General features: G+C 35.7%; 1 protein-coding gene and 1 pseudogene across 2 annotated transcripts; both read right to left on the reverse strand.

Annotated features, from left to right (window-relative positions):
* Positions 1-13,559: 13,559 nt before the first annotated feature.
* On the reverse strand, positions 13,560-17,007 carry LOC143630687 (uncharacterized; annotated as a pseudogene). Its single transcript, XR_013153222.1, has 2 exons — positions 13,968-17,007; positions 13,560-13,890 (listed from the first exon to the last, which is right to left on the reverse strand). The product of XR_013153222.1 is annotated as an uncharacterized LOC143630687 (transcript).
* Positions 17,008-17,843: 836 nt separating this feature from the next.
* Positions 17,844-22,823, reverse strand: LOC143630685 (uncharacterized). The gene is made up of 2 exons (XM_077099625.1): positions 19,548-22,823; positions 17,844-18,859 (listed from the first exon to the last, which is right to left on the reverse strand). Exons 1-2 carry the CDS (start codon positions 22,681-22,683, stop codon positions 18,522-18,524), a joined length of 3,474 nt encoding a protein of 1,157 aa, XP_076955740.1. The 5' UTR covers positions 22,684-22,823; the 3' UTR covers positions 17,844-18,521.
* Between the last annotated feature and the right edge of the window lie 2,592 nt (positions 22,824-25,415).

Genomic DNA, 25,415 nt, shown 5'->3' on the forward strand with positions numbered 1-25,415 from the left:
ACGAACCAGTACGTTGTACCATAGAGTCTAGTTCAATGTTCCCAAATCAAAACATAATTTACCAAATTCCAAAATTCAAATTACCATAACAAAAAATAAATCTCTCTAAACTCTAAACTGATATTATAATATAAAGTTGGGTTCAAATAAGAAGTTTAATATTTCTAAGAAGGCTTGGAACAAGGGCATTTTAGTCTACTACCTTAATTGAAAACCCACTTAATTTAGTTAAAAATCCACTTAATTAATCTTAAAAACCCACTTAAATTTCACTCATCTCCTACAACCACCACCGCCCACCGCCACCACCTTGCCAGAAAGTCTTCGGAAAAATTTCGCCGGAAAATTCGTCGGAAATTCACCGGTAAACAATCCCCGGAAAATTTCACCGGAAAATTCGTCGAAATGTTTACCGAAAAACAATTACCAGAAATGATCAACCATGGCTACCGGAAAAAACACAATGGAAAACACTATGAAAAAATACAATGAAAAAAACACAATTAAATAACACAATGTAAAAAACATAATGTAAAAAATACTATGAAAAAATAAAAAACAATTGTATAACACAATTTTGTAAAACACAATTTTGATAAAACATAATTTGTAAAAAAACCCACAAATTTTTTTATTTTTATATAGCAATATGGTACTCATATAAAAGATAAAAAAACACTCGTTATTAAGGTGAAGTTGTTTTTAAAAAAATGCCGTATAAAAAAGTTATGAACGTTTTAAAACGATTGGGGAATTTGACATGTGTTTTGCATGTGGAGGGAGAAAGTAAACAAATATGTTATCCTATTATGGTCTTACCCTTGTTTTACACTTGATTTTCTCTCTAATATAATCTCAACCATTTAAGTAAAATGAATGGAAAAGATTATTTCCTATCATTCTTAAAAAAATAATCTCCTTATTATAACTCAACCCTTGTAATATATAACGCTCAAAGTTTAAATTAACTTTTATTGTTGTAAATAGACTGGACTGTCTTTGGAAACAAGAAGGCTAATTGATAGTCTAGCAGTAAATTGATTCCGGTAATGAATACCTAAAAATCGTTTAGGAATAATTAGGATTGGAAACGCGGAGTTGCCTTATTTACCGCCCAAGTTAATTGGATCTGCTTATAAGAAAGCATACGTTAACAAAAATACGATCCAATTACGTATGCCATATCGGCTGGATAGAATTCAATTTCAATTAGAATCGACGAACCAGTTAAATTGGATTCGTATTCACTAACGATTAGGATCGCCGCACCCGTCAATTGAATTAACGATTTCATGGCGATTAGGAACGTATGCGATTTCGTTTGGGAACAAAACTATCCAATACGTAATACGCGGCCTTCCTTGTGATTTATGTGACTATGGTCCCTAAGCCCGAAACCCAAGAGTTCTTTGCAATGAACTGCGTGTTCACCAAAATTATCTAAATAAATATATAAAGCGTTAACAAATTATTATGACATAGACAAGTGTATATATATTAATGCAAGCACAATCACTTTTGTTTTATATAAACTAGTAGATGCCCCGGTGCGTTGCGCCGAGGTTGTTCAGACACGTAGTGTAAGGTTCTTCTAATGCATGTATAGATTACAAATGTACGCAACGTAAACAAATCTCAAATTCAGGTATATAGGTTGAACTTGGTCATCTTGTTATAGAGCCCTTTTGTAGCTTGCCATTTGAATCACTCCATTCCATAAAATCAGTAGGCACCAATGGTTCCTGCAAACCCCTAAATAAAAGTACATACTTAATAATCGAACCGTTGAGAACATTAGTTAAACCTGCTAGAAAACATCAAAAATATTTGGCAATAAGTCAAAGTTGCATAAAAATAATAAAAACATGTTAGCTACATAAACAGAAACCAGACACACACATATAATTTTAAGGTATGTGGAATATTCCTCTTTTCTAATTAAAAACTTTTGGTCTTAAAAAAAGATCCTAAACCTGGCTCGTTTAAAAATGTGACCAGCAATATCAAAGGATATCTCTAATATTTGAAGGTTAGTGACTACCGGAAATCATTGTATGCACAAAACTTCAAACATTGTTAGGTGTCTTCTTTAACCTGAATTATCATTTATATTCAACCATGGGTTGACTCAATATCCAGTAATTAGAAAAGATTTAATTAAAAGTTACTAATAAGGCGTACACGCAAATCACCGTCAAGGTGTACACCTCACTACCGCCTCATCTGCTCGCTTCTACTAAATAAGGGACTAAAACTGAATATAAAAAGGTTGACCACTGTAGCTGCTACAGTAAATCTAAGGTTTCCTTTAATATGTATATAAATAGTGTACAAAAGTTTGGGTTCAAAGATGCTGGCTGGGCGTCTTAAGTCTAAAATGATATGGTACTGTACTGTAAGAGTGTAGAACGGTGTGCCAAATAAAGTCATTGTAAAGCTGAAACAACTAGACCCAACGTGCACGTGATATCAATATATTTTTCTTTGGGTCTCTCTTTCAAGGATATGATGACATAACAATGATTTAATTATAAAGTTACTTTAGTCATTCATACATGCTTAAGGGAAAAACTTAAAAGGCCCACCTAACACTATTGACGTTACGTTCGTACAAACTATTGATTAAAAGATGTAATTTAGGGCTAATATTCTAATATATCTTTTTATATAATACAAACCGAGCTATATCTGGATAATGGGTAAGTGAGCAACAAGCTGCGCCGCTATCCCCTTTTGAATCGCAAAGCCTATTCTATATTAGTATTAGAATTGTGTGTCTTTCTATTTGCTATTAATCGGTGTATTACGTACCTCAGTACTTTTATTTTGTATCCACGTTATGTAAACTTGGTGAAATGAGGACCATATAAAAGGTCACTTGACCCAAAACTTGAAAATAAACTCACTTGGAAATAAGGAGAAACCAATGTTTTTGAAACCCACTACAAATCCTTCTCATCATTCTCATTTTTGTTCCACTTTGTAAATAACTCGACCTATACTTTGAAATTAAAATCAAATTTGTAAGACTCAAATAAGTAGTCTTTATAACTTTTACGACTAATAAAATATTCAATTTTAATATAACTATTATATTACGTACTTACGGTTATGTAGATATAAAGTTTGGCCATAAGCCCAGCTGTCTAGAGATCCAACGGCGTAGATCCCGCCGTCTCTCCCACGTATTTCATCACTGGCGACAATCTAATGATTCATCAGTTGAATCTTTCATATTCAGATTAAAAAAAACACACACACACACACAACTAAAGAATGTTTAACTCATGTGGCTGATGAAAAATGTTTTAAGTGTAGCTACCGGTTTGATAGGTGTTAGGTACTACGTGTACGCGGCTGACCCGAAAGGAGTCGGATAGGGTGACAGAAATCAACACAATACAACGGTATTTCTAATTGATTTCTAAAACGAATAACGTGTACCAAGTAAACGCAGCGGATAAACGAGAAGTAAAACAAAACTTAAATTAGATAACCCAAACAACCAAATTAAACCAGAATATAAACCAAAACCTGAAAGTGATTACCCTTGATCCAAACTTAACACCGCAGCTTCCTTCTGATCAAGTTCACAATATTGGCTGTTAACGGACTTCCAGATTGATGATGGTTACGGTAGTATTTGTTGTCAAACAAATACTATATATCAATTATGATATATAATTCCTTGTATAATAATGATTGGTGACGGCGGCAGGGAATTCTCACGAACACAGACTCCAACTAATTTGCAAATCACAACTTGTTGCAATATAATAATATTAGATAGTGGCGGCAGTAGATTCACAAAAAACACACAATTGCTAACAATAATAATTATAATAATCGTAAAGCAGAGAGAAGATACGAACACGGGATTTACGTGGTTCGGTCACGGTGTGTAACCTACGTCCACGTGCAACGAACAGGGTCTCTTCTTTTATTAAGGTGGTAAAGAAGTTACAAGATACAACATTATTTATATAGGGAGGCTAACTAGGGTTTATATCTTTCTCCATAAGTTACAAGAAATAATATAAAACGGGCCACTAAAGTTGAGTGGGTGGCCAGCCCATTCAACCCTTCTAGTCTTCAACTGCCCAACCTAAGACGGGCCGGGGCTACACCCGTATTAAACCCAACAATCTCCCACTTGGAGCCTCGGAACGTCTTCACTTGCTCCACCTGTAAACACACCCGTACCTGTAATCTTTTGTCTTCAATATAAACCATGTCTTCTACCTGTTCGTCGCCACCTCCTCAACACTATTCCTGGAGACCAACTGAAGCTACACATAGCTTCAGTTTGTCCAAGGTCACAACCTTGGTAAACATATCCGCCGGATTCCTGTCTCCCCTAATGTTGTCCAACCGAATAGTCCCATCACTGACTAAACCCCGAATGTAATGATAACGCATATGAATGTGCTTTGTTTTACCATGATACACAGGATTCTTGGCTAATTTCACAGCACTTTCATTATCGCAGTACAATGGATAATCTGTTTGTTCCCTGCCTAACTCCTCTAAGAACGTCCTCAACCAAACAAGCTCTTTACTCGCTTCAGCAGCTGCCATATACTCAGCTTCTGTGGTTGAGAGTGCCACACTCTTTTGCAGTCTAGACTTCCAACAGATTGCAGTATCCCCCATAGTGAACACATATCCCGTAGTACTCTTATAAGTCTCCTTACATCCGCCCAAGTCAGCATCTGAAAACCCTTTAAGAATTGCATTCTTGCCTTTAAAGCATAATGCCATCTTTGAAGTTCCCTTTAGGTACTTAAGCAGCCACTTCACTGCTTCCCAATGTGCTTTCCCTGGCTTTGACATGAACCTGCTAATAACTCCCACTGCGTGAGCGATATCAGGCCTCGTGCATACCATTGCATACATAAGACTACCCACTACAGATGCATAAGGAATCTTTGCCATCTCTGCCTTTTCTCCATCAGTACTAGGAGACTGATCCTTAGAAAGTTTAATATGACTACCCATAGGTGTACTTCGAGTAGCGGTTTTCTCATCGCTCATGTTAAACTTCTCTAAAATCTTCCATATGTATTTCTCCTGAGATAAAGTTAGAGAACTGTCCTTCTTGTTTCCGGTGATGCTCATGCCAAGAATTTGCTTGGCTGGACCTAAATCTTTCATTTCAAATTCTTCAGACATCTGTCGCTTCAACTTATTAATCTCTGACATGTCTGAACCGGCAATCAACATATCATCTACATATAACAGTAGAATGATATAAGAACTGGCGAATTTCTTGAGATAACAACAGTGGTCCATCTCACATCTTTTGTATCCATTCCTGCCCATAAAATCATCAAACTTGATATACCACTGCCTGGGCGCCTGCTTCAACCCATAAAGACTCTTCTTTAACTTGCACACCATGCTTTCTTTACCAACTGTTTGAAACCCCTCTGGCTGTGCCATGTAGATATCCTCCTCAAGGTCACCATGCAGAAAAGCAGTCTTCACATCCAACTGCTCCAGATGTAAGTTTTCTGCAGCCACAATACTAAGCACCAGTCTGATTGTAGTCATTTTTACCACAGGGGAAAATATCTCATTATAATCAACCCCATGCTTTTGTTGGAACCCTTTCACTACCAATCGTGCTTTGTATCTCTTTGTATCATCACTTTCATCCTTGATCCTGCCCATCGGTTCTGAAGAGCTTTCTTCCCGGCCGGAAGCTTTGTAAGAACCCAAGTCTCGTTCTTGTTAAGTGAATCCATCTCTTCTCTCATCGCTTTCTCCCACTGAGACGAGTCTTTCAAGCTCATTACTTCAGAGTAACATTGTGGTTCACCATTCTCTGTCAGTAGAAGGTAATTAACAGAAGGAGAATATCTCTTAGGAGGTCTAATGGTTCTGGAAGACCTCCAAACCTCTAGCTGAGGTGTAACCATTTCTTGTTCTAGTGGAGACTGTTCAGTATTAGGCTCTGAACTCCCACTGTCAGAGAAATCCTCAAATTCATCTGCATTTTCTTCCAAAACCTCTTCCTGAGCTCTGACTATCAACCTTCTCACTTGAATCTTCAAACTCTACATGTTCTTTATCAACTTCTTGTGAGAATGACTTTCTATCTTTGTAAAGTCTTGCTTCATTAAAAACCGGATCACGAGCCCGACATACCTTTCTGGCCTCTGGATCCCAAAGCCTGTAGCCCATCTTTGCGTCTCCATAGCCTATAAAAGTACACTTCTTCGCTTTAGGGTCAAGCTTGTCCCTCTCAGTATCTTTTATCCCAATGTAAGCATCACAACCGAACACTTTAAGATGTTTGAATTTAACCTCTTTTCCACTCCATACTTCCTCTGGAAGTCTGAATCCAAGAGGAACTGACGGTCCTCTATTTATAAGAACTGACGGATGGGTTGGTTAGACAATTTAAATCTCTTTTTCTGGTAATACAAGTCTTTTGAAATGGAAAAGATATTTAAGGGTAAAATGATTAAATGATAAAAGATTTTTCATGAATACTATACATACACATAACGGCATGTGATATGCATATTCAAGAAACATTGTAAAGGTAAATGACATGCTGACTTAATTCATGTATAGAACTCGGTTTTTCGAACCGTAAATCATGTATAGAACTGTATAAATATCAGGCTGACTTAATTCACAATTTAGTTCACTTAAATGGTTCCATCTAATTGAATTGTTTATTGCTACACGAATAACCAATAAGTTTTCTCAGTTGTCCTAGCTTGCTCGAGTTAACCTTCCTTTGTATACATAAATGAGAAATCATTAACGACCAAATGGATAATTAGTAAGCACTGTTTGTTATTTTAAAAATTCAAGTGGTAAATTATATGCAAGATTTTATCTAGTTGTCCGAGCTTGCTCAATTTGATACATGTGCAGATTTTTTTACTATAAAATTCGGGGGCAATTTGAGTAGGAACAACATGCATTCTTCTTATTGGAAGACAAATATAGGAAGTAAAAGAGCTAGAGGCTAAAAATAAAGACTTAAAATGGTTTAAGGGCAAAATGATCAAAGCAAATAGTCTCTATTTAGTGCCATATTGTTTAAATAGAAGTAATGTTCTCAAACAAATAGGAAACTGCTGCAATCTTGAAATGAAACTTGCAATTAATAACTCATATACTAGTTATAACTACAGTTTCTTGCTGATCTTTGTAAGTGAAGATAAGATCTCCTTCATGTCTGGTCGATTGCCTAGATCCGCTCAAGTGCAAGATAAAGCCAACAGAAGAATCTGTTCTATAACATCGTGTTTTGTGGGGAAATCGGAAGCCAATACAGGATCTACAATTTTAATCAGCTCATTGATTTTGTAAGTGAAGATAAGATCTCCACCAATACGACTTCCAATCCATTTCAAAATACAGTAAGTTCTGTGTTTTACAACTTAATTAACTTTATTACTTTATATTTAGAAAATAAATTTTATGAATAGGCATGCATGCATGTGTATGTTTTCGGTATATATGTTAGCTATAACTGGAGGTGCAAATGAGTCGAGCCACTCGTGAGCTATTTTGAGACCGGCTCGTGAAAAAGCTCATCGAGCCGAGGTTGAACGAACTCAAGCCCGAGCCTAAAAATGAACGAGCCTGAGCTTCGTTTGTAGCTCGAACCAGCTCACGAGCCTAAACAAGCCTATTATTTATATAGTTTTCAATATATATATGTGTGTGTATGTATATATATGTGTGTGTGTATAGGGTTTGGATGAAATACAAATGAAATTAACGTGCTAAATGTGAGAATCAAGTAGTGTAATAATATATACATATAGAGTAATTATGTAAATATTCTATGATAATTACTCTATGATGTAATTACATAATATTTCTACTTGTATATATAATTACTCTACTTGATTCTCACGTTTAGCACGTTAATTTCATTTGTGCGTTAACCTTTATATATATATATATATATATATATATATATATATATATAATGTTATAAAAATAACTAATTAATTTATATTATTTATACGCAAACACACACAATTTTAAATGTATAAAAATATATTAATAAATAGTAAACAAGCCGAGGTCGAGGTTGAAAGACTACTCACGAGGCGAGCCGAACCTTAGAATTAAAGATCGAAAGAAGCCAAACTTGAGCTCGAGCTCTGTGTAAGTTAAACACACAACCCCCCCCCCCCCCACTGTTCACCCCTACCCACCCCCTCGCCTAGTACTCAACGAGTAATCTATTCCTTGGCCGAGTTCTCGACGAGCCGTCCCCGAGTACTCTCCGACTAAGGTCGAGGAATCCGGGAATGTGGGTATGTTTAGCAATAGTACGCTATTGATAAACCTTAAATACATACCAAGTATATTAATTTATGTACGCTTGCACATTCACCTTTTTGTCGTATAATATTGTATTTTTCTTTGAATTTCCGGATAGGATCTCATAAGTCAAACTCATCAGAATAAAGTAGTAATAAAGCATAGTAAAATATTATATTATATTATATACTAGTTTGAGGCTCGTGTATTACACTGGTAATTAATTAAAAATTTAATCTTTAACCATTAAGTGAAATACATTCAACAAATTGATCATATATTGTTAATACAATTACAATTAACATTGAAATTACATAAATTAGATAACTAAGATTACACAAATATGTTACAAATAAGTAAAAACTTTCTTTTACACTACATTTGTGATTGTATTAATAGGTATACATTGTTTATCAAAAATCAAAATATTTAGTCCATGTCTGTTTGTAACTCTTAATAAGGTGACATATATGTATGTTTATAACTCTTGATATAGCCACGTATAGTTGTTTGTGTGACAAAAAAGGTTCCCCAAATACATACCAACTCTAAATAAATGAGAATATATCTATGAAATTATTAAAAAAAATATTCATACATATAAAATATCATAGCTTTTAATCAATTAATATGATATCATTTGAGAACATCTGCTCATGTTTTTTTTTTAAAAAAACACGATTATCCCAAAAATCATATTACCTACACTTAGATGTTATAATCACCCTTAGAATCTTTAGAATTTGAAATGATCATGATAAATTTGTTGTCGTTAATATTCTGTGTATGACAAAAATTTAATTAATTTTATATTTTACAATTAAAAATTGTATAATCAAGCAACATAAAAACCGAAAATTAAACTATAACAAAATGATTTGTTTCATTCATATGAATGTAATTGCCAAGAAAATGACAAATACATACTAACCTTATAACCATGTTTAAATAATAGTGATTATTCTTTGTTAGAAGAATTTTAGAAGATTTAAAGTTGCATAAAGTGAAGGTAGTGATTCTTATATATAATAGTTGGAAGTAAGACTGTCACTTTTACCCGTAACCTAAAAGCCAACCCAAGAAAACTCATACCCGAACCCAAACTAACCCGGCCTGAGAAACTCGAACCTAAGAAAATACTAACCCGAACTTGAACCGAAGTAATTCGGGTCGGTTCTTGGGTCAAAGTTCTAGTTTCGAGTCAACAAAAAAAAACTTTGAGTTTTTAAATCATATATATTTTTTGGTATTAAAGGCTAAGCCTTAGTCACTGGCGTTATCAGGATTTAATCCAAGTCGATTGTTCTCATTCCACATATAATGAATCGATTGTTTATTTTTTATTATTTTGAATATAAACCATAATAAACACTTTAATTATGTACTAACCAACATGTAACACTAACATAACCTCAATTCGTTGTATTTGTATAAAATTAAAATTAATAAGGTAATATAATATAGGAATTATGTAAATAACTGATGAAAACGATATTCTAGGTTTCAAAATCCTAAATGATTTTTGGAAAACGAAAATAATGGAATGGGACTGAACCAAATTTTTTGGTTTAAAATATCAAATGCTTTTAATTAAGTAATTTATCTTATAAGACATATTAAATTAAATATATTAGAATGTATAGAAAAAATATAAATTAAGTCATAAAACATATGTTTATGAAGTATTTTGCTCTGAGTTATGAAATAAAATATTGAAAACTAAATATTGATTTTTCTTATTGCTAAAACCCTTTATACTACACAAAAAGTCATATAAATAGATGACAAATAGTTCATAGAGTAAATCGTTATAAATATAGATTATAATTATACTATTCAACTTCAATGATTTAATGTTAAACACCAAGATATATGTGTATAATAGGTATTCTCCATGTTTGTAATATTTATACAAAATATTTGTAGAAAATTAAGAATATACACATATGATGAGTTCAAATGCATATGTGAAAATTTTAAATCCAAATTTGAAACTAATCTTATATAAAAAATTATGCACTGCTGTTTGAATCCCTGCTTAAATATAGTTTGTAGTTTACCATACAAATCTAAATTATTCGACAATAATGCACCTTTATTTTTTTTAACTTGCAATTACTTGTGACTTTCAAATTTTATTCTAACAGATCTGCAACTTTGATTTTTATATTTTCTTATTTCACCATTAATGTTAATGAATGAATAAGTTAGTATTTACATTTAATAAACATAAACTTAGATTCATATATTGAAATTACTTAAAAATAAGAACCATATATAGAAATTTGTTGAAAAATAGTGAGGAGGGTTATGAGCTTGACAAGTGGCAAAAGTTATAGTCTTTTATTAGAATAGATAGATATTTAAATCGTCTATTACATAAAACTTTCCCGGCCATTTGTAAATTTTAACTGCGGCATTATACAACCGCCTCGCATATATTCGTCTAGTTGTATATACTAACAGCTGCTACGGGCCTTCCATTCATCTCCCCTAGCATCATTTATCTCCTATGGTTGATACGAGTAAAGTTCACGTGTTGGTTGCGGTTTTAATGAAAAAATCGAACAGGATCAGTTAACGGTGCTTGGTGTTGGGTTTCAACGGTGGTTCGGAACGAAAACGGTCAAACTTTTTAACCCGTTTTAGTTAAGTATTTCGTTTAAGTAATCATTAATCAATATTAATAATTTATATATAAACGAACTATAAAACGTAGCGGATAAATAAACGAGAGAGCGAACCATAAACCGAAACCCGAACCCGGATCCGGTTACAACATATACGAGCACGATAATAAATCTAAACCAAACCATAGATTAAAGTTTAAACGTTTATACCTCAGTTATCAAAACCGAGTGAGACACCGAGAGCTAACAAACGATGCTAGTTAACGACACAATCAAGATCTAATTGCTCCGGCAACGGCGGAGATTAACGACGGCGGTGGCGGCTGTTAATGGCGGCGGTGGAGACGGCAACGGCGGCGATTAACGACGGCAACGGCGGCGATTAACGGCGGCGGTGGCGACGGGTGGTTTTACGGTGGGTGCAGGCTGCTTTGGCTACGGCGGACTAATCCGGCGACGACAGGCTGGGCGGCAGTGGCTGGTTCCGGCGAACAGAAGCCAAACAGCAGCAGTAGATGCGTAAAGAAACAGCGGCCGGTGATGTTGAGGTCGGCTATTGACAACAGTGGATGTAGGTGACTGTGGTGATTGTTTGGTTGCCGGAAAAAGCCTCGTCGGAAAAACGGGCTGCCGAAATTCAGCGCCGGAAAAACGGCTGGAAGTGATGGTGGTGGATTAGGGTTTTTTCTTTTTTTGATTAGCTTAGATAATAATATAATATTAAGATATTATGTAGAATACAATTAGGGTCTAAACACTTTAAACCAATTTGGGCTTAAAGCCCAAATACCCAAATACCAAATCAAGGCCTAATCCACCAACTTAACATTCTAATTGATTGTGTCGGCCCAGTTAACATTTAAGTGGGTTTAATATTCCGTTACCCTCGGTGTAACTCATACCGGGTCCTATTCGGGTCGGTCCACGTTGACTTGACCCGAACCCACCATATATTCCAACCCTTGGTGAGGAGCATAGTGCTACAAATCTTGTGTCTCGGTGTGATTTTTGGCTTTACTATATCGCGTATTTTTGTGGGGGTACTATCGGGCTTGTTTACAGTAACAATTTAGGGCAGGTTGTGCAGTCACTTGGATACATTTCCATGACCAAACCACTTGTTACGACTTATTCTACATGATCGTTTTTTGGGCGTCTTCTTTCGGGCGCTGCAGATTTGGTTGCCTTCTTTTACCACCAGACTTATACAGAATGTATAGTACTTGGACCGGGAGGCTATCGCTTGCACTCGTGCCAATGCCTTTTGCTTTTGTTCTGCTAATATTATCAGACGGATTGACTGTTTTACGTGTGGCTACCGGTTTGATAGGAATCTGCTCCGGGTTCTTAGTGTCAACAGCTGTTACAATCACTTCTGAGCTTTTTGGTTCAGAGAGCTCAAGGATTAATTATAATATTCTTATAACCAACATCCCATTAGGATCATCGATATGTAGTGTTACTGCATCTCTGGTTTACGATGACCACATCAGGAGCTCAGAAGATGAAGGATCAACGGTGTGTATTGGTCGAAAATGTTATTACGAGACGTTTATATTGTGGGGATGCGTTTCTTTGTTGGGTTTGGTTTCGAGTTTTCTGCTTTCTTTAAGAATGAAACCGACTTATAAAAGATATTTGATGGGGGCCCAAGTATTGAAGACCGGGCTATTATGTTTCTGGAGGCCCAAGATCGTGCTACAAAAGGTGGCCCACAAAAACGGGCATAACTTGGCCCACGAAGCTTCGTTTCAGGCCTATTACCAGTCAAATCGAAGCTTGAGACGAGGAGCACGTTATGGCAAACTGCCAACGGCGGTTTGGCCCCTATCCGAAGCCAAGATATTGTAATTCAAGATCTTGTAATCTTGACAAATTCCCAATCTCTCTAAGAATGATACCCGTAAGTTGGTTTTGGCCGACATTAAGAACTTGTAGGTCTTGGCCGACATTGGCAAACTTGATAGGTTTCCAATCTCTTTAGGAATGATACCAGATATCTTGTTTTGATTCAAGCCAAGCACTTGTAATTCTTTCAAATTACCAACCGAAGGAGGAATCGGACCTTCTAAACTGTTATTATAGGCTGAAAGATACTGTAGATTAACCAAATCACCTATCGACTCTGGAATTGTACTGGTAACCGATGTTGGAATCGAACCTTCCAAAAGGTTACTAAAAGCTCCAAGAAACCGAAGATTGACTAAATCACCAATTCTATCTGGAATTGAACCGTTAAGCTTGTTGGTATCTAGATGAAGTTCTACCAAAGAAGTGCAATTACTCAATTGAACACATGCAGTTGAGTAATAAATTGCTGAACTTTTGATTGCAAGTTGTGCAGTAATTTGATAAGAAGCATGTGTAGATTTTTTTTACTATAAAGCTTTGTTGCAATTTGAGAGTACATAGGAACAACATGCATTCTTCTTAGTCTGAGACAAATATAGGAAGTTAAAGATAGGGTAAAAACAAAGAGTTAAATTCATAAATTGGTTTAAGGGCAAAATGGTCAAAGTAAGTACTCCCTATGCTATTTTGCTTAAATAGAAGTAATGCTCACAGACAAATATGAAACTGCTACAATCTTGAAGTGAAACTTGTTATTAATACTCAAATACGAGTTATAACTACACTTTCTTGCTGATCTTTGTGCGCGAAGATAAGACTTCGTTCATGTCTGGTCGATCATCTGGATCCGCTTGAGTGCAAGATAATGCCAACTGAAGAATCTGTTCTATAACACCGTGTTTTGTGGGGAAATCGGAAGCCAGTACAGGATCGACAATTTCAATCAGCTCACTGGTTTCATTTGAAAGTGCTTGTTCTATCAACTGTGGCAAAGTTCCCTCGTCTTCGGTGAGTCCTGTTGGTCTTCTTCCAGTCATAAACTCCAAAATTATCACTCCAAAGCTAAATACATCCACTTTTGTTGTCACTTTTCGCATATATGCAAACTCTGGTGGAGAAAAAAAATGAATTAGTGTGACTTTTTAGGTCAAATGCTATCTAAAAAGAGAGTTGGGGATGCATTACCTGGTGCCAAGTAACCAATGGTCCCTTGAAATGCGGATGTAGAAGAAACACTCCTTCCATCCGGCTGAATCACTCCTAGAATCCGAGCGGTCCCAAAATCGCTAACATGAGCATCCCAATTTTCACCGAGAAGAATGTTAGAAGGCTTTAAATCACAATGAACTATGGGGAAATCATATCCTGAATGTAAATAAACGAGTCCTCTAGAAACTGAAACCAAAAGACCAACTCTATCAGAAAGATTCCATCTTGATCGATCAATCCCAGAATCATGTATAACCTTATCCAGATTACCATTTTCCATGTATTCAAGAACCACAGCCTTTAACTTTCTACTCTCCCATGCATAACCAACCACTTTCACTAGATTTCTATGCCTCAATTTTGCTAACGTGCTCATTTCTTTGTAGAAGCTCTTATCGGATTCTGTTGAAAATTCTCTTAAACTCAGATTTTTCACCGCTATCATCCTTCCATCTGTTAGTCTACCCTTGTACACTGTGCTTAAACTGCTTGTACCAAGAACGTTACTTTTACCGAATCCATTAGTAGCATCTTCCATTTCTTTTCTTTCAAATTTTTCTAGAGTACACCCTCGGGTGAATTCTAGTTCTTTGTCCCCAGACATAACTTTTGGTTTTCGAACATAGCAATAATATAAACCCGCCAAAAAAAATACAAGAAGCAAAGCTAGAGATCCGAGCAATATTGCAAGAATTATGACTTTTCTTGATATTTGATGAGAATGATAGGTGCATGATTTGGTTCCGTTTGCAACACACAAAGAAGGGTTTCCAAGTAATCCAACTGCGCTCGAATTTTTGAAAATTCCTTTATTGGGAACACGTCCTTCAAGGTGGTTGAACGATAGATTGAGGTGTTTTAATGCCAAACTGTTGGCAAAATTTTCAGGAATCATGCCATTGAATTTGTTTTGTGAAAGATCAAGTGAAGTAAGAAGTGTGAGATTCGCGATGCTTTCTGGGATCTCTCCTTCCAACTGATTTCTAGAGAAGTTTATGTAGTAAAGAAGGCCAAGAGTAGGAAATATTTCGTCAGAGACGGTGCCAGAAAGTCGGTTTCCTGACAAATCAAGACTCTGTAGGTTTCTGCAATTTTGGATTGTTACAGGAATACCTCCTGACAGATTATTGTTTGAGATATCAATGGCTTCCACCATATCCATCTTCCCAAACTCACTTGGGATATTTCCTGTAAGGAAATTATTTGAGAAATTAAGATATATCTGCATATTCTTCATACGCAATAACTGGCCCTGAAATCGATCCAGTGAGCAAGTTGTATGACAGGTCAATCCACATCAACGGATTCAATTTTGACAGACTGTCCCCAATTGATCCGTTAAACCTGTTTCCACTTAGATCCAACTTAGAAAGCATCTGGAGCTTTGAAACAGAATGTAGAATCGGACCCTCAAATTTATTATTCTCCAACTTGAGGTAAGTCAATTGTTTAAGATCATAGATTTTATTAGGGACCCGACCTTCTAGATTATTGTTACCGACAGATAGGCTTTGAAGGGAAGAAAGGTTTGAGATTTCTGAAGGAATGGTGCTTGAAAGTTGGTTTGTGCTCAATTCAAGATATAGAAGCTCTTTCAAATTTCCAATTGAAGTCGGAATCGGGCCAGAGAGAGAATTTTGCCCCAAGAATAGAAATTGTAAGCTGGACAAATTCCCAATCTCTCTAGGAATAATACCAGATAGTTGGTTTTCGCTCAAATCAAGATCTTGTAGCTCTTTCAAATTTCCAATGGAAGTTGGAATCGGGCCAGAGAGGGAATTTTGCCACAAGTAAAGACATTTTAACCTGGACAAATTCCCAATTTCTCTTGGAATGATACCAGAAAGTTGGTTTTCGCTCAAATTAAGATCTTGTAGCTCTTTCAAATTTCCAATGGAAGGTGGAATCGGGCCAGAGAGTGAGTTTTGCAACAAGTAAAGAGCTTGTAATCTTGACAAATTCCCAGTCTCTCTTGGAATGATACCAGAAGTTGGTTTTGGGTCAATTCAAGAATTTGTAACTCTTTCAAATTTCCAATTGAAGGTGGGATCAGGCCAGAGAGGGAATTTTGCCACAAGTAAAGAAATTTTAACATTGAAAAATTCACAATCTCTGTAGGAATAATACCAGATAGTTGGTTTTCGCTCAAATCAAGATCTTGTAGCTCTTTCAAATTTCCAATGGAAGGTGGAATCGAACCAGAGAGGGAATTTTGCCACAAGTAAAGAAATTTTAACATTGAAAAATTCCCAATCTCTGTAGGAATAATACCAGATAGTTGGTTTTCGCTCAAATCAAGATCTTGTAGCTCTTTCAAATTTCCAATGGAAGGTGGAATCGAACTAGAGAGGGAATTTTGCCACAAGTAAAGAAATTTTAACGTGGACAAATTCCCAATTTCTCTAGGAATGATACCATGAAGTTGGTTTTCGCTCAAACCAAGAGCTTCTAAAATTTTCAGCTTGACAATCGAAGCCGGAATCGAACCTTCTAAAAGGTTTTCTGTTACCCCAAGAATCCGAAGATTGGCCAAATCACCGATTCTATTTGGAAGTTTACCGTTAAGTTTGTTGTTACTAAGTTCAAGGTGTAACAAAGAAGTGCAGTTACACAAGCTATCCGGAATGATTCCAGTGATGAAATTGGAATACAGAATAAGTTTGGAAAGTGGTGTGCAGTATCCCAACTGGGATGGAATGTTGCCAGTAAATGAGTTATTAGATAAATCAAGAACCTGGAGACCGGAAAGGTTACCAAGAAAGGGAGAGATTTGGCCTTTGAGGTGTGCTTGTTGAATGGAAATAGAAATGACACGTTTGGTGGTATTATGGCATTGGATTCCCGTCCAGTTGCAGTGGTGGGTGGATTCAGCATTCCAGTTCAGGAGTGCACCAGTCGGGTCGTCTGTGATTAAACTCTTGAAATGTTTCAGAGCATTTGCTTCATCAGCTTCCGAGGTGGAGTGAACACCAAGCACCAGGAAAGCTAGAAGGATAAAGATTTTGAAGGCCATTGAAGTGATGATGAGCATACATGGAAGGTGGTAATTATTTATATTGTAGGATCTATAAGAGAATATCTTTCTTGATTTGTCACATTAAATACTTTTCATATCATATGTGGCTTTGTTTTAAGTCTCTAGGAGGAACAAGTCTCTTCCATGCAAGTAAATGGTGGTCATACTCTTACAATTCCCTCTCAATTTATTTATACTAGACCCAAAATCTAAACCAACCAACTATATATGGACTTAAAACACTTTTAAAGTTATCCAAATAAAAAAGGTAAACATTAACTTTAAACAATTATATAAACTTAAAAAACTAATTCAAACTCTAATAATTTAAGTTTTATCAAGATTAACCCTTCAATTTCTTAGATATTTGGATATTTTTTGGCAAATGTAAAAGTAGGATGATTGTATCCAATATTGTAGGTTGTTCAAAAAGCTCGTGACTCGGAGCTCGCTCAGATTAAGCTCGCTTGATACGGGTCATTTTGAAACTGAGCCGAGCCAACTCAGTTTGGATCGCTCGTTGGCACAACACGTTTAGCTCAGATTATTTTACTTTTTAATTTCCATATTTATATTAAACGTATAGTATATTTTAAAAATATTAAAAGGGGGGGGGGATTATATCTCCTTCCCAAAACTAGAATCTTGTTCTTATTTATCAAAACTCTTGCATTATTGTTGTTGGAGGTTGGTTCGGTTGCTAATGATCTTATTTGACTTATTTTGTATTTGCGTAATGAACTTGTTTTGTATATGGTTGAAGTTTATTAACTTAAAAAAAGTGAGCAAAATCGAGTCGAGCCAGCTCGATTTTTAACAAGCCGTGCTCGAGCTTAAACTTTCAGCTCGGTTTTAAAACCGAGGTGAGCCGAGCTGGATCGGTTTAAAACTGGGCCGGGCCCGAGATCTTTGAAAGTGTAGTTTGGTCCGAGTATGCTGGGCTTAACACCCTCAGAGTCAGTTGCAGACTTACGGTTGCGTTGAATCGAAAGACACGGGGTGCGATTTCAATGCTATTTTATATAATCGAATCGATTACTAATGCATCAATTCAATTCGTTAGGCAATTTGATTCAATATGTTTAGTATAGTACCACTTGATTTTGTAGTTTTGATGTTTAATTGATTGATCTATGTATGTTAAAATGTATTATTGCTTGATTCAATTAATTAGCACTCCAACTGTTTGATGAAATGCCTGAATGAAGTTTTCTTGATGATTTAGTTGTTGATAATTAATATTTGAATAGGTAAGTAATGCTTTGACTAATCATTTTTTATAGGTTACTAATTAGATTTAAACGAACGAACATGAACATGCCCTCGGCGGTGTTCGTTCGGTTAGTTTATAGGCCTACCTTTAGGTGGTGGAAGTAGATTTAGCTTAACATGTTTCTGACTAAAACCAAACAACTATATAACTGCTAGAATCATGAAATGAAATTTGCTATTATAATTTGCATCTAGATGAATATGAGTTTACTGGTTTGAACTGTTCAAATTTGAAACACTAACTACACTTTCTTGCTGATCTTTGTAAGTGAAGATAAGACCGCGTTCATGTCTGGACGATCGTCTGGATCCGATCGAGTACATGATACAGCTAACTGAAGAATCTGTTCTATGACACCGTGTTTTGTGGAGAAATCGGAAGCCAAATCAGGATCCACAATTTCGATCAGCACATTCATTCCTTTTGAAAGCGCTTGTTCTACCAACTGTGGCAAAGTCATTTGGATTCCGTCCTCTTCGGTGAGTCCTGTTGGTCGTTTTCTAGTGATAAATTCCATTATTATGACACCAAAGCTGAATACATCCACTTTTGTTGTCACTCTTCTCATATATGCAAACTCTGTTAGAAAAAATAAATGGTTTAGTGTTAGAATTAGAAATCATTAACCCTAATTTAAACAAATAAAAGAAAGAGCTGGTGATTACGGCTATAAACGAATCAAACCGAACCGAATGAAGCCTTGTTCGTTTGTTAAGCTTTTATCAGACAAACAAACTGTGCATGAACACATAACCGAACGAAATTCTTGTTCATTCCTTAAGGAAATTAACTTGTTTGTGTTCATTCGTTAACTTCTTAAACGAACACAAACAAACACAAACGGTTATTTATAAGTTCGAAAATATAAAACAGCATTGTTAATCCCATACTATAGACATAATAATTATAATCATTATAGTTAAAAGGAGTGTGAAAGGTCTAAGTTCCCCAAAGTCGAATGCTTGGGTAATAAACTAAAAATTTAATATAATATATTATATAAAAAGCCTGTAATGAATGAACACGAATAGATAATAATGAGCGTAAATGAACGAACATCAACGAACACGTTACCAAATGTTAACGAATATAAATGAACGAACGCGACCTTTATTCATGTTCGTTCATTTAATTAATTGAACGAAGCTTATTGTTTATGTTTGTTCGTTTATTAAATGAACAAATGTAAACGAGCTTCCCACCGAACAGTTCACGAACAGTTCGTTGAACGTTTTGTTCGTTTACAGCCCTATTGGCGATGCATTACCTGGTGCCAAGTAGCCAATGGTGCCTTGAAATGTTGATGCAGAAGAAACACTGCTTCCATCCTGCTGATGAACTCCTAGAATCCGAGCTGTCCCAAAGTCGCTAACGTGAGCATCCCATTTTTCATCAAGAAGAATGTTAGAAGGCTTTAAATCACAGTGAACTATAGGGAAATCGTATCCTGAGTGTAAATAAACGAGTCCTCTAGAAACTGAAACCAAAACATCAATTCTCTCAGAAAGATCCCATCTTGATCGATCAATCCCTGAGTCATGTATAACCTTGTCTAGATTACCGTTTTCCATGTATTCAAGAACCAAAGCCTTTAGTTTCCCACTCTCCCATGCATAACCAACCACTTTCACTAGATTTCTATGCCTCAATTTTGCTAACGTCTTCATTTCTTTGTTAAAGCTTTTATCAGATTCTGATGAAAACTCTGTGAAATTAAGATTCTTCACTGCTATCACCCTTCCATTTGCTAGTGTACCCTTGTACACTGTGCTTAAACTGCTTGTACCCAAAATGTTACTTTCACTGAATCCATCAGTAGCATCTTCAAGTTCTTTTCTATCAAATCTCTTGAGAGTGACACCCCGGGTGTATTCTGGTTCCGGGGTCTCAGATTCTATAGCTTTCGGTTTTATAACATGGCGATAACATAAAACCCCCAAAAATAATACAAGAAGCAAAGCTAGAGATCCGAGTATGGCAAGGATTAAAATGGCCTTTCTGGATAATTGATGTGAATGATTAGATTCAGCTGAGAAGACACATGATATGGTGTCATTGATTACACACAAAGAAGGATTTCCAAGTAATCCGACCGCGCTAGAGATTTTGAAAATTCCCTTATCAGGTACACGTCCTTCGAGGTGATTGAACGAGAGATTGAGGTGTTTTAATGCTAAATTGTTGCCAAGATTTTCAGGAATCGTGCCATTGAACTTGTTTTGTGAAAGATCAAGTGAAGTAAGGAGTGTGAGATTCGCTATGCTTTCTGGGATCTCTCCTTCCAACTGATTTCTTGAGAAATTTATGTAGGAAAGAACTTCAAGGGTAGGGAATATATCATTAGAGACGGTACCGGAAAGTCGGTTTCCTGCCAAATCAAAACTCTGCAGGTTTCTACATTTTTGAATTGTTACGGGAATACCTCCTGACAGATTATTGTTTGAGATATCAATGGCTTGCACCATCTCCATCTTCCCAAACTCACTTGGGATATTTCCTGTTAGGAAATTATTTGAGAAATTGAGATATATCTGCATATCTTTCATACTTGAAATCACTGGCCCTGAAATCGATCCGGTGAAGAAGTTGTGTGACAGGTCTATCAGAATCAACCGGTTCAGTTTTGTCATGCTGTCCCCAATTGACCCGTTAAACCTGTTTCCACTAAGATCCAACCGAGAAAGCATATTGAGCTTCGAAACAGAATTCAGAATCGGACCCTCAAATTTGTTGTTCCGCAAGTAGAGATCAGTTAGCAGGTTAAGCTCAAATATTTTATCAGGAATCCGACCTTCTAGATTATTATTACGAATTGAAAGTCTTTGAAGGGAAGACATTTTTGAGATTTCTACAGGAATGGTGCCTGAAAATTGGTTTGGCCCGAGATATAACATTATCATACTGGTTAAGTTTCCAATTTCTTTTGGGATTGGCCCGGAAAAGGAATTTTCATGAATTTGCAGTATTTGGAGATTAGAAAGTCTTCCAATCCCCGGTTTAAACATCCCTGTAAGATTGTTAAATGACATACTTAAAGTCACAAGACTCGAACAATTGAAGAGATCGTCTGGGACTTTTCCCGACAGTTTGTTTTCTTCGATACTAAGAAATTTAAGTTTTGACAACTTTCCTAAACCCCGAGGAATCTCTCCGGTTATCCTATTTTTAGACAAATCTAAGGCGCCCATATTTGTACAGTTTGTGATGCTAACTGGAATATGACCCTCAAGAAGATTACTGCTGAGGGACAAATTTCTTAAGTTGTAAAGAGACCCGATGCTTGAAGGAATTGATCCAGTGAGAAAGTTTATACTTATTGACAAGTAAGTCAAATTGACTAACCTGGTTATGGATGCTGGAATCTCACCTGTAAGCTTGTTCTCATGTAGGGTCAATATTTGCAGTGATTTCAGTGAGGAAATCTCTGAAGAAATGTTCCCGGTTAGGTTATTCATAGACAGTTCGAATACTATTAATGATTTCAACTGAAACAATGTTTTTGGGATTGTGGAATTCAGTTGATTATCGTATAACCGCAAAAACTGTAATCTTTGAAGGTTTCCAATCTCACCAGGAATGCTTCCAGTGAGCTTGTTGCTGTATATATTCAAAAGATTGAGATTTTTGCAACTGCCAATTTCGGTCGGTATATTACCCGAGAGAAAATTTTCAAACAACTGAAGAATTTGTAAACTTGACAAATTCCCAATCTCTCTAGGAATGATACCGGACAGTTGGTTTTGGCTCAAATCAAAAGCTTGGAGATCTTTTAAGTATCCAATCGAAGTTGGAATCGAACCTTCTAAACGGTTATCAAAAGCTCCAAGAAGCTGAAGATTTACCATATCACCAATTCTCTCCGGAATTGTACCGTTAAGTTGGTTGGTATCAAGACTAAGCTGTTGCAAAGAAGTGCAGTTACACAAACTATCCGGAATGATTCCAGTGATGGAATTGTTTCCCACATCCAGTATCTGCAGATTCTGGAGCTTCCCAAGTTCGGACGGAATTGGGCCAGAGAGGGAATTTGTGTACAAAACAAGTGAGGTAAGCTGTGTGCAGTATCCCAACTGGAATGGAATATTGCCAGTGAATAAGTTATAAGATAAATCAAGAGCCTGGAGACCAGAAAGGTTTCCAAGAAAAGGAGATATTTGGCCTTTGAGGTATGTTTGTTGAATCGAAATCGAAATGACACGATTGGTGATATTATGGCATTGGATTCCAGTCCAGTTGCAATGGTGGTTGGAACTGGAATCCCAATCCAGGAGTGCACCAGTCGGGTCGTCTGTGACTAAGTTCTTGAAATGTTTTAAAGCATCTGCTTCATCTTCTAATGCAGACTCTGCAAATGTAACTGAAAGTAGCAGGAAAGGTAAAAGTATAAAGCTTTTGAAAGCCATTGAAGAGTTGATGATTTTATGAGCTAGAAGCTGTGGTCTATATATTGTGGAATTAAGAGGTCAACTAGAATGATTATTTGTCAAACCTTAACATGTGAAACCAAAATATTTACTGCGCAGAAACTTTCAAGATTCATTCTTATCATCATAATAACTGGAACCCATACTCCCAAGTCCCACACACTGAATAACAATCATATTACTTGTGAATATAATGGAAAATGAATCATTATCTGCAATTTTTCTATTTATAAAAATTAAGCACATGTTTGATTACAATATTTTTGTTATATGTTACTTTCATGTACTTAATGGTAATTTCTGCTTTATGTGAATAGAATTTAAATTATGGCAAGTGGGTACGTTCTCATGTATTGTACTTGCATTTCTTTATAACCAAACTAGCAGCTTGTTCAGCTGAAAACTCAAATATGGGTCAATCTAGTGCTTCGGAATTAATCTTGGTGTCTTAAGACCGATACTTGTTTTTTATGTGTTATTTACTTGTTTCAAAGGCGAGTGAAGAATATGGTATAATATTATATATACATATATATATATATATATATATATATATATATATTTAAAAGCAAATGGTACTTAACTCACGTAAAGTCACTATTCATGAAAGAGTAAATATATTAACCACTTACTTATTGACGCCTCACTTACTTTTTTTTATTTCTATAACTAACTTTTGATTTTTACATATTTTACTTATACATATTTTAGTATACTATGTTTTCTTAATTTTCAAATATACGATCACGAACGCTTATTTTTATTTATGTTTCATCATAAGCTTCGTTCAAAACCGATGTGTAGGTCAAATATTATGTATTTTTAACTTTTTTTCGCAACTTAATGCTACTTTAAATTTGAATACAAACGACAATGTTTCTACGTATGCTTCGATATAAATTTGATTCAATACCGAGCTCATACAATGCTTGACCTAAACATGTGTGTCAAATATAATATATTTTTGTACTCTTCATGGCATTATAATTTTTTACAAAAACAACCATATTTCTACATATATTTCGATGTAAAAATAATTATTAAAATCAAGCAACTATAACGCATTGAAAAACTTTATTAACTTTATGTTTTATCAACGTCCTCATTGCAATGCACATACTAATGTGTATCAAGGCTCCAATCGCAACGCACGGGATTATTTACTAGTTCTGGTTAAGTACATTGAATCCTTATTTTCTCATACGTCAAGCAGTATTGTCTTTAACTCTTTATAATTGAGATTTGAGAGTCAACTGCTTGGTACATGTCATCTGTCATGTATCAATAATATGTGACTTGTGATGAGTCTCTGGGAGTCCATGAAGTAAATGTCATCTTCCTAGTAAACGGTGGTCGTACCCCCTACCCTACCATATCCTATCTGCTTAGGTTGTGTGTAGTGGGTGAGAATTTGTGGGCGACAGGGGCGATTTTGACATGGAACACCCCCCCCCCCCCCTCGCGACAAATGGGGCGAGGGGGGGATGAGTTTTTGTCACCGGCCAACCTTTGATTATTATTATTATATTGTGTTGTGCGTGGTATATATATATATATATATATATATATATATATATATATATTGGGCTACAACACCACTACACCCTTAAAACAAAAACTCATGTTTTGCTGACTGGACGTCAGATGACAAAAATTGCTTCATTTGTAGACCTTCCACTACACATGGCCTTACCAGTTACCACGCATATTTGGCTTCCACAAGTTCTTTTTGACTTCTTATACAAAATATGATAAATTCTCTTTTTTAAAAATTACTTATTATCTATCTATAGTAAATAAGAAGTTTGGCGCCACAGGACTCTTATTGGACCTTTAGTTTAGCCAATCGTCTTTGTCCATCTCTCATCTCTGGCTTCATATTCACATCCACATCCACGCTTCGTCTCATCGATGTTATACAATCAGCTTTTTATAAAACCAACCAATTGACCCTAAAATTGTTCTTGTTATGTTTAAAATATAAATATGCTTTTTTAATAATATTTAGGGGGGTGGGTTATTCTACGAAGGATGAATACTCATGAGAAACATGCTTGCTTCCCATGAGGCACACACGTGTCGTAAGGGTGTCAATGGTAAAGGCGTTGAATGAAAACGTACAAGTCTGAAAAACAAAGATACAAAACCTAACGTACCATTATATGAGGTAAAGGCATTACATATTGGATCGAAGCTAGGTAAAGTGTCTATGAAGAACTCTAATGCATCATCATATGCACCAAATTGAAATATTTTGAAAAAGTTTTTTCTTTGATATAATGATGTTATTATAATTGAATTAAAACGAAAAATGCTTGTTTTTATGGTAAACATTATAAACTATATAAAAGTTGTTTAATTTAAATAAAAAAAACCCACCTATATAGGCTAATACTAATAACATATTATAGTTTTTTATATTTATTATTATTTTAGTTCATAATTGATAAAATAAACATGGAAACACACTGGTATATGAAATTACGAGTACATGCATGCACAGTTGATATTTTGTCTTGTAACCATGAAAGTGATGTACAAGTAGAATAATACAATGTACAAGTTTGGGATGACGTCTCCTCTCTTGAATGCTTCCGTACTTAAAACCGTGTGCCTACTTCAAAGGCACAACTTGCAACTAAAAGGACACAACGCGTGATATCAATATATTCCTTTTTGGATTTTCTTTTAATAATACCTTATCTATCTAT

This window comes from Bidens hawaiensis, unplaced genomic scaffold (genome assembly GCF_021521415.1).
Source record: "Bidens hawaiensis isolate Kalapana, Puna unplaced genomic scaffold, B.hawaiensis_p1.1 tig00005780_1, whole genome shotgun sequence".
NCBI classification, from domain to species: domain Eukaryota; kingdom Viridiplantae; phylum Streptophyta; class Magnoliopsida; order Asterales; family Asteraceae; genus Bidens; species Bidens hawaiensis.